Here is a 13,569-nt window from a genome sequence, read left to right on the forward strand (position 1 = left end):
TTCTCTGCTATGGGACCTCTGTCCAATTGATATTGGTTCATTTTTATTTTTTTTATTTTAATTTTAATTCATTTCCCTATCCACATTTGTTTGCAGGGGATTTACCTACATGTTGCTGCCTTTTGCAGCCCTCTAGCTCTTTCCTGGGCTGTTTTACAGCCTTTTTAGTGCCCAAAAGTTCGGGTCCCCATTGACTTCAATGGGGTTCGGGTTCGGGACGAAGTTCGGTTCGGGTTCGGATCCCGAACCCAAACATTTACGGGAAGTTCGGCCGAACTTCTCGAACCCGAACATCCAGGTGTTCGCTCAACTCTAATCTTGACACATTACCCCTTCGAATAGACATTCAGGGAATTTTATCACGAGAGTACCCTTTGAAGTCAGTTTTGCTTGAGTCAGTGTTAGCATACTTTGCACCAAATTTATCAAATGTCACATGTTGTTTAAAAAACTTTAAACCTATCCTGTCTAGAATTGCTACTCCAACTTTTCCATGACATACCCCTACTAGGGTGAATTTGATAAATCAAGAGTTAAACAAATTATAGCTGATCACACCCACTTTCCCACCCTCTTTTAAAAAATGGAGAGGGTTTCATAAAATGATAAAATGTCAAAAAAATTTGCACAAAACCATATTTGTGAAAATTTGGAAACTTTTTTTTGCTGTAAAGTAGCGTAACATTAAATACCACCTATTAGCATGCTTACTTTATGGCTAAATTTTGATCCATTCTTTTGGCCCACATTGCCGTTTCGTAAGCCACATTCCCTTTATGGCACACCGCACCCCTTTTGAGCTAAGCCACATCCCTTGTTAGGCAAGCCCAAAAAAAGTGTCTAAAACAATTAATAAATACCGTATAATGAATAAATATAGCACAAAGTATGTACACCAGTTTTTGGTGCAAATTTTCCCACAATTCTGGCAAATTTTGATTAGAAAATGTCCAATGTGTCAAATTAACCATCATAAAATTCATGCCTAGAGTCGTTCCATTGTTACACAATTTTAGCAATGATCATCCTAGTGTAGTGAATGCTTTCTCAAAATGCACTGCAAGACATCTACAGGGTTAGAAATATCTCCAGTCTCAATTTGATAAGTTCATTACCCTGTGACTATAGGTAAAGGCTTTCATTTCTTTGAATAGCTCCATATGTTGAAGGACAATGCTGTTTGTAGAGATGCTCCACCAACATATTACTACCAGGAACCATAGTTCTTTGCTCATCGTTGTTCATGTAGTTCCATAAGTGGAGAGCATAAGAGTAATTGAAAGTTGGCAATTTTTTCCACACTTCATAATACTTTCTCCAAGATATATATGGAATAGGGTAAAATCTTTGAGGGTTCAAGTAAGAAATGTTCCCACAACTGATATCTTCTATGCCTTTAAAATTTTGTAAAGAACACCATTTTTTTAAAACCCGGGTAAAGAGATGTGGTCCTTGAAATCCCCATATTTTACCGTTATAATTCTGAACAAAATCTTCCATGCACATCCATGTAAAATTATGCTGGGAAGAAAATCCAAAAACACCATTGCTTGAAAGCGCAGAGTGCTCTGCTGCCAAAAAATTCTGTTGTGGGATAGGTTGAATAGATATGATGTCTGTATCCATATAAATGCCGCCATATTTCCAGATAAGTGCCAACCTACAGCTGTCTGCGACAGTATGGATCCAGTAATTTTCTTGCTTGGGATTAGTCTACAAATACAACAAAAATATATGTGTATTAAAAGTTATGACATGAAGAGTTCTAAAATATTTAAATGTGGCCATTTTCATTTTAGCATTTTCTATAGCCATAACTTTTTACATTTTCTGTTCATATAGCCATATGGGGGCTTATTTTTTGCCGGAAAAGTTGTAATTTTTTAATGGCACCATTTAGTTTACCATATCTTGTATTGGGAAATGGGAAAAAACAACACAATTCCGACAAGGGTTTTTGGGTTTTGATATTACAGTGTTCACTGTGCGCTAAAAATGACATGATGTCCTTGTTCTGTGGCCCAATTCAATTATGGTGATACCAAATGTGTATATTTTATTTGTTTTACTACTTTTAAATAAATAAAAAGCTTTGAAAAAAAAATACATTTTCTTTACATTGCCATTTTCTGACAGCCATAACTTTTTATATTTCCGTCCACAGAGCTGTATGAGGGCTTGTTTTTTGCTGGACGAACTGTAGTTTTTATTGGTATCATTTTTGGGGTACATACAACTTTTTGATCACTGTTATAAAAAAAATTCGGTGGGACCAAATAGTTCTGACATTTTCTATAATGTCTGAACTATTTTAACATTTTTTATGTTTTTTTTTTTTTTTAGAACTTTTTTTTACTTTTTGAACAATAACGTTTAGCTCCCTTAGCGGGCTGGAATCTAGAAACTTTTGATCTCTTGTCCCATTCACCATAATATAATTTTTTTGAAAATTTGAATGGGATTCTGACGCTGTTTGCTGAGCTGTGCCTTGTGCATAGTCTCTCTGGTGTCTGGGACTGCCAGTGTGCATTTTCCATTTTTTTCTTTTATACCCCAGGCCTTCAAAACTACCATAACTGTTTTTTTTGCATATTGTAGCTGTATGAAGGCTTGCTTTTGTGGGACAAGTTGTGCTCTCTAATATCGCCATTTATTATACCATACAATGTAGGGTGAAGCTGGAAACAAATGCTTAAATAGGGCGGAATTTAAAAAAAGTCTGCCCTTGTTTTATGCTTTTTGTTAAGTTAAATTTGTGGATCTGTGCATTTACAGTCATATCAAATTTATATCATTTTTCCTTATGGTTTAAAGAGGAATTCTGGCTATATGAAGTTATTCCCTATCCGCAGGATAGGGGATAACTATTAGATCAGTGGAGATCCTACAGCAGGGACGCCAATGATCATGAAAATGGGGCCTCATACCCCGTGGAGCCCCCTGAAAGGAATGGAGCACCCTGGCGCTCCATTCGTTACTATAGGGAGTTCCAGAGATAGCTGAGTACAGTCTTCTGGTATCTGGAACTCCCATAGAAATTAATGGAGCAGCCGTGCGCTTACCCGTTCATTTCGGGTGGCCTAGCTCGGCCCTTTATCAGTGGTGGTCCCAGCAGAAATAAGGGATAGCTTTATATAGTGGAAATACCCCATTTGATCCTTTTAAAATAATAAAAATACTAAAAACATAAATTTTTCTTTGTATAGCCATATTCTGACCCCTGTTAACTTTTTTTTTATTTATATTTATGGATTTGTACAAAGACAGTTTTTTTGGCACGGTAAACTGTAGTTTTTATTTATACAATTTTTCGGGGAGAAGGCAAAGTGACTAGTGTTGATCGAAGCGAGCTTCAGATCATAGATCCGAAGTCGCCTAGTTCAAAACCTAGCTTGAATGCTGTACGGAGATTTGTCTCCGTACAGCATTCAAATGTATAGGCTCCGGTTAGGCAAATTTGTTATTCCTGAAGTCTCGTGAGACTTAGGTGAATAACTTTGGGATTTGATTATTAAACTTAAAAAAATAATTAAAACATGGATCTGAAGTACGTAGATATCACGTCAAATCAGCTCATTAGCATGCGGCATCTTTGTGTGTATATTATGAGATAACCATCTGTCACACCAGTAAGTGAATACATCTAAGGCACTTTTTAGTAGTTAATGATTGTATATAATTAGTTAGATTATAATCAAATATCCACATGACAGGTTCCCTTTAAGGACACATGACGTACCGGTACCTCATGTGTGTTTCCGATCACCACCGCGTGACTGGCGGTGATCGGAACTGGATGCCTGCTGAAATCAATCAGCAGGCACCCTGGAACAATGCAGGGGGGGGGGATCGCCGATACGGCAATGGTTTGCCGTATCGGCGATCGCGGCAAACCACAGGTCAATTCAGACCTGCGGTTTGCTGCGTTTCCGGGTTATTCGGGTCTCTGATGACCCGATAACCCGGAACAGGAATGTGATCAGTGGTGTGATAATACACCACCAATCACCATCCTGCGATCCTGAGCGGTGATGGTGACATCACCTCTTAGGATCGCTTCTGATTGGCTGCTGGGCGGGCGGGAGGTTTAAACTTCCTGTGGCTCTGCCTCCTCTCCCTTTCTGTGTCCGGAGCCCGTGGAGAGAGGAGCAGCGTCGGATCTGTGCCCAGCAACCCCCATCTCTGCCCACCACCCCCATTCTGACTGTCCACAGTGCCATCTGGCACTAAAAGGTACATAGGGACAGGTTAGGGAAAGGTTAGGTTAGGCAGGGATATTCAGGGAAAGTTTAGGAAAAAAAACTGTTGCATCACTGTGCGTATGTTGACTGTGGCCGGCACTCTTGGCGTCCAGCCACTGTTAGCGCATCGCCCACCCCACCGCTGATCAGTTTCGGACGGCTGATCAGCGAGTTTGAATCTTTTTTTTTTTTTTTTGCCTTTTTTGGGGTTTTCAATTTTTTTTATTTCGGTTTTTTTTCTGTTAGGTTTAGGGCAAAGTCCGCAAACACCTATGCCCCACACACACGCACACTGAATAAAGTTTTCCATGCATGCACACACAAACTCCCTTATGGACTGCCGGACGTTCTCGGCCGAGGAGGCATACGCCATGCTTGCCTCCAAGTCCGAGAGCCCCAGTGAGGACAAGGATGACCCCACTTTCCTCATGTCATCCACATCTTCCTCATCATCTAGCGATCATGATGAGCCCCCAAGGTGGCGGAGCAAATGGACCGCCATGCCAGGGACCCTGTGGCCCACACTAGTACGAGAAGCTCTGGGGCCTGTACTAGTTTTCCTGCCCACCAGATAAGTCCACCTGAGCCCCCTACCGGTGAACTTGCATGGTGTACCCAAGAGGATTTTGAGCCTGTGATTCCTGATTTTGTTGGCCAACCAGGAATCCAGATTCCCACAGTGGGCTTCACTGAATATGACTATTTTAGTCTTTTTTTCAGTGACTACTTTGTGAATCTGATGGTGGAGCAAACGAACTTGTACGCCCAACAGTTCATTGCTCAACACCCGGGCTCCTTTTTGGCTAGGGTCGGTGGCTGGACTCCGGTCAGTGCAGCCGAGATAATGACGTTTTGGGGCCTCATGCTGCACATGGGCCTAGTCAAAAAACCCAGTGTCAGGCATTACTGGAGTGGGGACGTCCTCTACCAGACCCCACTTTTCAGTACGGCCATGACACGTTCCCGTTTTGAGGCCATTCGGAAATGCCTGCATTATGCAGATAATGCAGCATGTCTCCCCCAAGGTGATCCTGCCTATGAGCGCCTGTACAAAATCAGGCCGGTCATCGATCACTTTGGGGCCAAATTTTTGGAGGCCTATGTACCTAGAAGGGAGGTCGCGGTTGATGAGTCTCTCATTGCTTTCAAGGGGAGACTCATTTTCCACCAGCTTGTTCCCTCTAAGCGGGCGAGGTATGGTGTGAATCTGTACAAACTTTGTAAGAGTACCTCAGGGTACACTTACAAGTTTTGTGTGTACGAGGGGCGAGATTCCCGTATTGAACCCCCAAAATGCCCCCCACTCTGGGTGTTAGCGGGAAACTTGTGTGGGACCTTATGCACCCACTGCTAGATAAGGGTTACCACCTGTACGTGGATAACTTTTATACTAGTATCCCCTTGTTCCAGTCCCTTGCCGCCAGATCCACTTCCGCTTGTGGGACCGTGTGGAAAAATCAATGCGGCCTCCCTACCCACCCCCTCTAGGTACCTATCCCCAGGGGTGAGACCCGTGCCCTTACCAGTGGAAACCTCTTGCTGGTCAGATATAAGGACAAGAGGGATGTCCTTGTACTGTCCACAATTCACGGTTATGGCATCACCCTTGTCCCTGTGCGAGGTACCCCGGCAACGGTCCTCAAGCCCAATTGTATTGTCGACTACAATCGGTATATGAGAGGAGTTGATCTCTCTGATCAAGTCTTCAAGCCATATAACGCCATGCGCAAAACCCGGGCATGGTACAAAAAAGTTGCGGTCTACTTGGTACAGGTTGACTTGTACAACTCTTATGTGCTGTCCCGGAGCGCTGGCAACACAGGGAAATTCCTCCAGTTCTATGAGGCAGTCCTCAAGGCCCTGATCTTTTCTGACCGGCAAAGTGCATGCCGGAGTACCTCGGGAACTGGAGGTGCCCGGATCGACCCTGGCCAACACTTTCCAGGTGTGGTCCCCCATACTGGAAAGAAGAGACATACACAAAAAAGGTGCAGAGTGTGTCACAGGAGGGGGATACGGAAGGACACCACGACTCAGTGTGACACATGCCCCAATCATCCAGGCCTCTGCATTATTTGTTGCTTCAGGGAGTACCACACTTCCATGGCGTACTAAATTTATAATCCCCTTCCCCAATTTTTATTCCATTTAGCCACCGACAATCGAAAAAAAAACTATGGTTCTCAGACTTGAGAATAAATAAAAAAAGTAGACATATTAGGTATCGCCGCGTCCGTAAGAATCTGCTCTATAAAAATACCTCATGACCTAACCCCTCAGATGAACACGGTCAAAAAATAAAATAAAAATGCTTCAAAAAAGGTATTTTTTTGTCACCTTACATCACAAAAAATGTAATAGCAAGCGATCAAAAAGTCATATGCCCCCAAAAATAGTGCCAATAAAACTGTCCTCTCATCCCGCAAAAAATGAGCCCCAACCTAAGATAATCGGCTAAAAATTTTAAAAAAAACCTGACTCAGACTATGGAGATACTAAAATGTTTTTTTTTTTTAAAAAGGATAATATAATGTAAAACCTAAATAAATGAAAAAAAAGTAGACATATTAGTTATCGCCGCATCCGTAAGAATCTGCTCTATAAAAATACCTCATGATCTAACCCCTCAGATGAACACGGTCAAAAAATAAAATAAAAACGGTGCCAAAACTGCTATTTTTTGGCAAATTTTCAGTTTTAATCAGTTTTAACATCCAAACAAAACGTAATATTTATTACCCTGATTCTGCAGTTTACAGAAACACCCTATATGTGGTCGTTAACTGATGTATGACCAAACGGCGGGGCGCAGAATGAAAGGAAAGCCATATGGTTTCTGGAAGGCAGATTTTGATGGCCTTTTTTTTGGGGCACCATGTCCCATTTGAAGAACCCCTGATGCACCCCTAGAGTAGAAACTCCATAAAAGTGACCCCATCTAAGAAACTACACCCCTCAAGGTATTCAAAACTAATTTTACAATCTTTTTTAACCCTTTAGGTGTTCCTCAACAGTTTATGGCAAATGGAGATGAAATTTCAGAATTTCTAGTTTTGGTAACCTTGCCTCACAAAAATGTAATATAGAGCAACCAAAAATCATATGTTCCCTAAAAATAGTCCCAACAAAACTGCCAACTTTCGCGTAGTTTCCAAAATGGGGTCACTTTCATGGAGTTTCTACTCTAGGGGTGCATCAGGGGGGCTTCAAATGGGACATGGTGTAAATAAACCAGTCCAGCAAAATTTGCCAGTAGTATAGTTAGACATGTCTCGTCAAACTCAAAGTGACAGTTGCCCGCCCGTTTTTCACACCATAACCCCTCCCAGAAATGCCCTAACCCCACCCAGATCCGTCCATTTCTCTCCCCTCGCCGTCCCAAACCACACCTAAATACCTCCCACTTTGATAGGATTTTCATATCATTTTATATGGCTTAATATAATTTTAATATCAAATGATAAGCTATTTATATCACTTTATAAGTCCTTATCAAATGCTAAGCTTTTATTAACACTTTATATCCCATTTATAACATTTTGATACGGTTTTATACCACTTTTATGTCATTTTGTGATTTGATATGACTTTTATATATTGGCATGCCCGGGTATGTCCAAAAGACGTATACTACACGACCGGGCGTCTTTTAATTATAATAGCAACAATAAAAAATCAAGGATGACAAAATTGAAATCATTTTAAAAAGTTTTATTAATTTTTCTTTATTTACAACACGTCAACTTACATTTTTAACAACCACTTAGGGACCGACAAGTTTGTGTGTAATTACAACAGCAAATAAATAATTGTTTCATGTGCTTTGCTACAAAGGAGCGCACAACACGATAATTTTTTCTAAAATCACTCGTAAACATTTTTAATACACCTTCAAAAGGTATTCCTTTAGCTATACAATGTAAGATATAGATGCAGTAATGGCCGCAGACCGAACTAGCGACGTCCTGAATTTGTCTGTTTTGATACCTTATAGTCTTAGAATTTTTGTATAAAAATTTTATAAATTCAGCAGGAAATAGCTCGCTCGATGGCGATAATCCATAACTTTCAAAAAATATAGATACATCGTCAGGTTGTAATATAATTAAAATCCAGTGTCGTCCCCGCTTATACGAATTGTCCGTATTTACAATGTAGGCCGCAGGGCGGTCGATGATTTTATTTTAAGGCAATAAATCGCATGTAAATAATTGTTATATTGTTATATTAATTATGACATCCGCACTTGTTACCTTGTGTAGGATGTCTATTGTGGTACTTGTGGTTCGCCGCGGGCATTCTCCATTGTATGCATTTTGCTGGGGATTGCCATTAGCAACGGGCCACAAGTGCAGGATTTGCTCCCCTATATATATGCACAACTGCATGTGGGTTTGAGCACCTCCTGCTAATGCCAACCTGTCTTCTTAGTTTGTATAATAAATCGCATGGAAATACACCTTTAAATATGCGACAGGCGTGAAAGTCGGTTTTAATAACACAGGTAATTTCATAATTATTCATTTTTATTGAAAATCATATAAAACTTCCCTTCTATTATTTATTTCAATAATGTTTTCATGAATTGAATACACAATCATGTTAATAGTGTTTACAACCGGCTCAGCAAATCTAATTTCAGCTCTGAGATTTCCGCTTTTTACTAGCAAGACCGGTCCACGGATAAAGCGTTGTCAGCCTTATGCTTTTCCGAAATATGCACGAGCGACATATACACTCACCTAAAGAATTATTAGGAACACCTGTTCTATTTCTCATTAATGCAATTATCTAGTCAACCAATCACTTGGCAGTTGCTTCAATGCATTTTGGGGTGTGGTCCTGGTCAAGGCAATCTCCTGAAATCCAAACTGAATGTCAGAATGGGAAAGAAAGGTGATTTAAGCAATTTTGAGCGTGGCATGGTTGTTGGTGCCAGACGGGCCGGTCTGAGTATTTCACAATCTGCTCAGTTACTGGGATTTTCACGCACAACCATTTCTAAGGTTTACAAAGAATGGTGTGAAAAGGGAAAAACATCCAGTATGCGGCAGTCCTGTGGGCAAAAATGCCTTGTGGATGCTAGAGGTCAGAGGAGAATGGGCCGACTGATTCAAGCTGATAGAAGAGCAACGTTGACTGAAATAACCACTCGTTACAACCAAGGTATGCAGCAAAGCATTTGTGAAGCCACAACACACACAATTTTGAGGCGGATGGGCTACAACAGCAGAAGACCCCATCGGGTACCACTCATCTCCACTACAAATAGGAAAGAGAGGCTACAATTTGCACAAGCTCACCAAAATTGGACTGTTGAAGACTGGAAAATTGTTGCCTGGTCTGATGAGTCTCGATTTCTGTTGAGACATTCAAATGGTAGAGTCCGAATTTGGCGTAAACAGAATGAGAACATGTATCCATCCTCTGATGGCTACTTCCAGCAGGATAATGCACCATGTCACAAAGCTCGAATCATTTCAAATTGGTTTCTTGAACATGACAATGAGTTCACTGTACTAAAATGGCCCCCACAGTCACCAGATCTCAACCCAATAGAGCATCTTTGGGATGTGGTGGAACGAGAGCTTCGTGCCCTGGATGTGCATCCCTCAAATCTCCATCAACTGCAAGATGCTATCCTATCAATATGGGCCAACATTTCTAAAGAATGCTATCAGCACCTTGTTGAATCAATGCCATGTAGAATTAAGGCAGTTCTGAAGGAAAAAGGGGGTCCAACACCGTATTAGTATGGTGTTCCTAATAATTCTTTAGGTGAGTGTATTCTCGAACCGCTGATTCGTCTTGGAAATTAGGTTGAAACGGTTTTGCGGGTATCTGTTGCCCCGTCCAAATATAAGGCAGCATAATTCACATTATAGTGGTTGAAGCACAAAGGATTTCTTTGGTAATGACCTGAAAATGACTCGTTGTCCACAAATGTTAGTGTTACTGTTCTCGGTATGTTCCCCAGAAAAAGATTCTCGTGGTTAGATATGCAAACAAATTTTCGTACTTCTCTGAATAAGGGCTCTACGCCGCCATAAGAGCCGACAGCTTTCGGCGTGTAGTACTGCTTTCTCAATATCTCGGCAATACCAGTCATTTTAGCAATGTTTTTAAGCAGCATCTATCAAACAATGCGACCCAACTGTTTACGCAATTTTAACTAATCAAGATAGGGGATTTATTGTAAAAAGAAAAAAGCGGACTACATTTTATTTAAAAACTGTTTATGTAAAACTAATAAAAACATTACAAGACATTGCATATAAACATATTTTATATACATTCAAAGTAAAAAAAATTATGTAAAACAAATAAAAACATTATAATGCGTTACATACAAATACATTTTATATACATTTAAAAGTGTAGCATCTTTAAAAGCTTCTAAAAAGAAACGTGTTTTACCGGGGTACATTTGCAGCATCAACGTAATAATCTGTAATTAATCACGAGGGTTCTTAAAAAGGGCCATGTATTTAGTGTTTAAATTTATGGTTCGGCTTTTCTTACCCTTCTTACCCTTTTTTCTTACCCAAAAATGCATGCCCGATATGCCTGGTGCTTTGTCGTTCAGGGACGTGCTTTAAAACGCATAGAAACCTATCACTTAGTGATAACGCGTTTTGTAAGAAAAAAACTTTTTGTGTTTTTTGTTACAGATATATAGACTAGGGCGCTGAGCACAAGTGTAGCGGTCTAAAATGCAGCGTCTGTGGCGGTCTGGTTGGCAATTTGATGACCACGTCTGTTACATGCAGCCTTACAACCCCAAACAAGCGACTGACAAGTACATCTTTTACGACTTTGAGTGCATGCAAGAAACAGGCATACATATACCCAATTACATTCACGCGACTACATTATACGGCCCTGATTCCTGGTAATTTAGCGGTAAATCCTGTACGTGCGATTTTGTATGCTTTTTTATCGCCGGAAAGTTTTCCGGCTACACGTTCATAGCACAGAATGCCGTTTGTTACGACGCTTATTTTGTTATACAGGAGCTGATCAACGAAAAATTTTAAATTGACATTATAAACCAAGGCGGCTCAATTTCAACACCCTTTTTCATGTATTTTAGCAGGCCCCTCAAATTCCGGAAAGAGTTTTTTTTGTTAAACGTTTGTTAATACAAACGGATACGTTAATGTCGCACAAACCTGATAACGTCATTTGGTTTTACGCTTGTTGGTACAAATTGTACGATGAACTAACCTGTTTGTTTACATATATCAGGTTTATCGAGGGAATGCCGCAAAATTTTACAGACGCTGATCTATTCCTGCCGGACAATGTAAATTTGGCAGTCATTGATGATTTAATGGAGGAGGATTGTGAAAATCTTGAAATGCAAAACGCTTTCACCAAATACGTACACCACAGAAACTTGAGCATTATGTATCTCGTTCAAAAAATTTTTTTGTCAGGGTAAGAAAAGCCAAATTTAATTCACACTGTAAAGAGATAAGTGGGTAGACGTTCCTAAATACTAATACTATCACAGCCTGATGAACGTTAAAATTAAAAAACAAAACCTTTATTAAAAGTCTGTTTAAAAGGGGGCAAAAGGCCTATATGTCACAGTCTGTGACCATCAGGCAACCAGTCTCCAACCTATACAGAGAGGGGTAGCAAATAACTCCTCTGTACAGTTAAGAGACTGGGCTAGAGAACTCGACTTGCTAGCTAGTGATTGCTATGGATAAGCAAGTCAGAGTTGAGGGCACGGTAACCAGTGTGAAATGGACACACGTGTGTATATTACAAGTGATCCTGTGGGTATTTATGCAGATGTGGTTGTGCCACCTAGTTCACAGGTCGTATAATGCTAATTACAGTAGGTCTCACTGCCTATACCAGAGTGGAGTCTCTGTGGACTAGATTGTATCCTTGTATAGTACAGAGTTCAGACCAATCTATTTGTATAGCCTGCGGCCAGTATATAGGTCACAACCATATATCCGCAGCCAGTATCTTTTGGTTATATACAGTCACTCATAGCCAGTATGTTTTGGCTCCATCCACACATCTGTAGCCAGTATATTTTGGCTCCATCCATTTATCACATACACACTCCAAGGCTATTGGGTAGAATATTGCATCTAGTGCAGCCCTGCCTAAAGAGCCGTGTCCTAGTAATTAGCAGCAGCTCTACGCGTTTCCACGTGACTTGTGGTTGTCACGTATCTTCAGGAGCTTATTTTCTATGCTTATGTCAAGACAACAAGCCGCACTGTAGAGTGCTATGGCTTTGGCGCTGTAATGGCCGCACGTGGCCGATAGAACGCCAAGTTCATATGGCCGAAGCCCTGCCTATCAGGCGGGGTGTGCCGGTAACATCTCTAATCAGAAGTCGGGGGCGGGCTCAATGGCTCCTCCCTCTGACCAGCCGATGCCGTCATGATTCTTACCCTTCCTGGAAAATATAGCGCATAGCGCGGTTGAAGGGGGAATGAAAATCACGGCCATATATTGTCACTTGATGCGGAACGTATCCGCTGGACGGGATCCATCAGAATATTCATTAACCGAAGCAGTAGGTACCGATCTCCATCTGGGTCATGTATCACCAGCGGGGAGGGCAACCTAATACAATGAAGACTCTTATAATGTCACTGTAGGTCACAGCTGCAGCATATAAGGTGTATGACCAGTGTACATAAGTATCTATCAGCATGTACACATCAACAGAAATAGTAAAAAATAATATTATAAATGCATAGTGTTATGAAGCAGGATATAGGAGATAGACGTGCAGCTCATTATATGAGATAAAACACATCCTCCTACTAATAGTGGGGCTGATACATTAAATGAAACTAGCAAATGATATGGCCTCATTTAACCCTTGTGGTTGAACTGTCTGCAACTTATATGTCCACATTGCTTCTTTTCGTAATAAGGGTATATCGATATCACCTCCACTGATTGATATCTTCACTTGTTCAATCCCCTGTACTTTCAACACATCAGGGTCACCGTCATGCATTTCACATACATGACGTGCCACTGATGTGTCCCGCTTGTTTCGGATGTCAGACATATGTTCGCCAAACCTGCGTCTCAATTCACGCCTTGTTTTACCGACGTATTGTGACCCGCATTGGCAACTGATTAAGTACACAATACCTACAGAAATACATCTGATGAATGAACGTATATTATACCTTTTCCCTGTTGTATGGCTAGTAAAAAATCTACCTCTCAGGATGTTCCTGCAAATAATACATGAGCCACAGGGGAAGGTGCCCTTTAAGGTATTTTTCAGCCAGGTTTCAGACTTAGGTTGTGTGTATAAACTGTGTACCAAATGGTC

General features: G+C 40.8%; 1 protein-coding gene across 1 annotated transcript in view; it reads right to left on the reverse strand.

Annotated features, from left to right (window-relative positions):
• Nucleotides 1-1,122: 1,122 nt before the first annotated feature.
• Nucleotides 1,123-13,569, reverse strand: part of LOC120999028 (alpha-1,4-N-acetylglucosaminyltransferase-like) — a 38,880-nt gene continuing 26,433 nt past the window's right edge. Inside the window, exon 4 of the mRNA XM_040429907.1 lies at nucleotides 1,123-1,713. Within this exon, the coding sequence (XP_040285841.1) occupies nucleotides 1,123-1,713 (591 nt within the window). The remainder of the gene's footprint in view (nucleotides 1,714-13,569) is intronic.

The sequence above is a fragment of the Bufo bufo genome, chromosome 4 (genome assembly GCF_905171765.1).
Source record: "Bufo bufo chromosome 4, aBufBuf1.1, whole genome shotgun sequence".
Taxonomy (NCBI): Eukaryota; Metazoa; Chordata; class Amphibia; order Anura; family Bufonidae; genus Bufo; species Bufo bufo.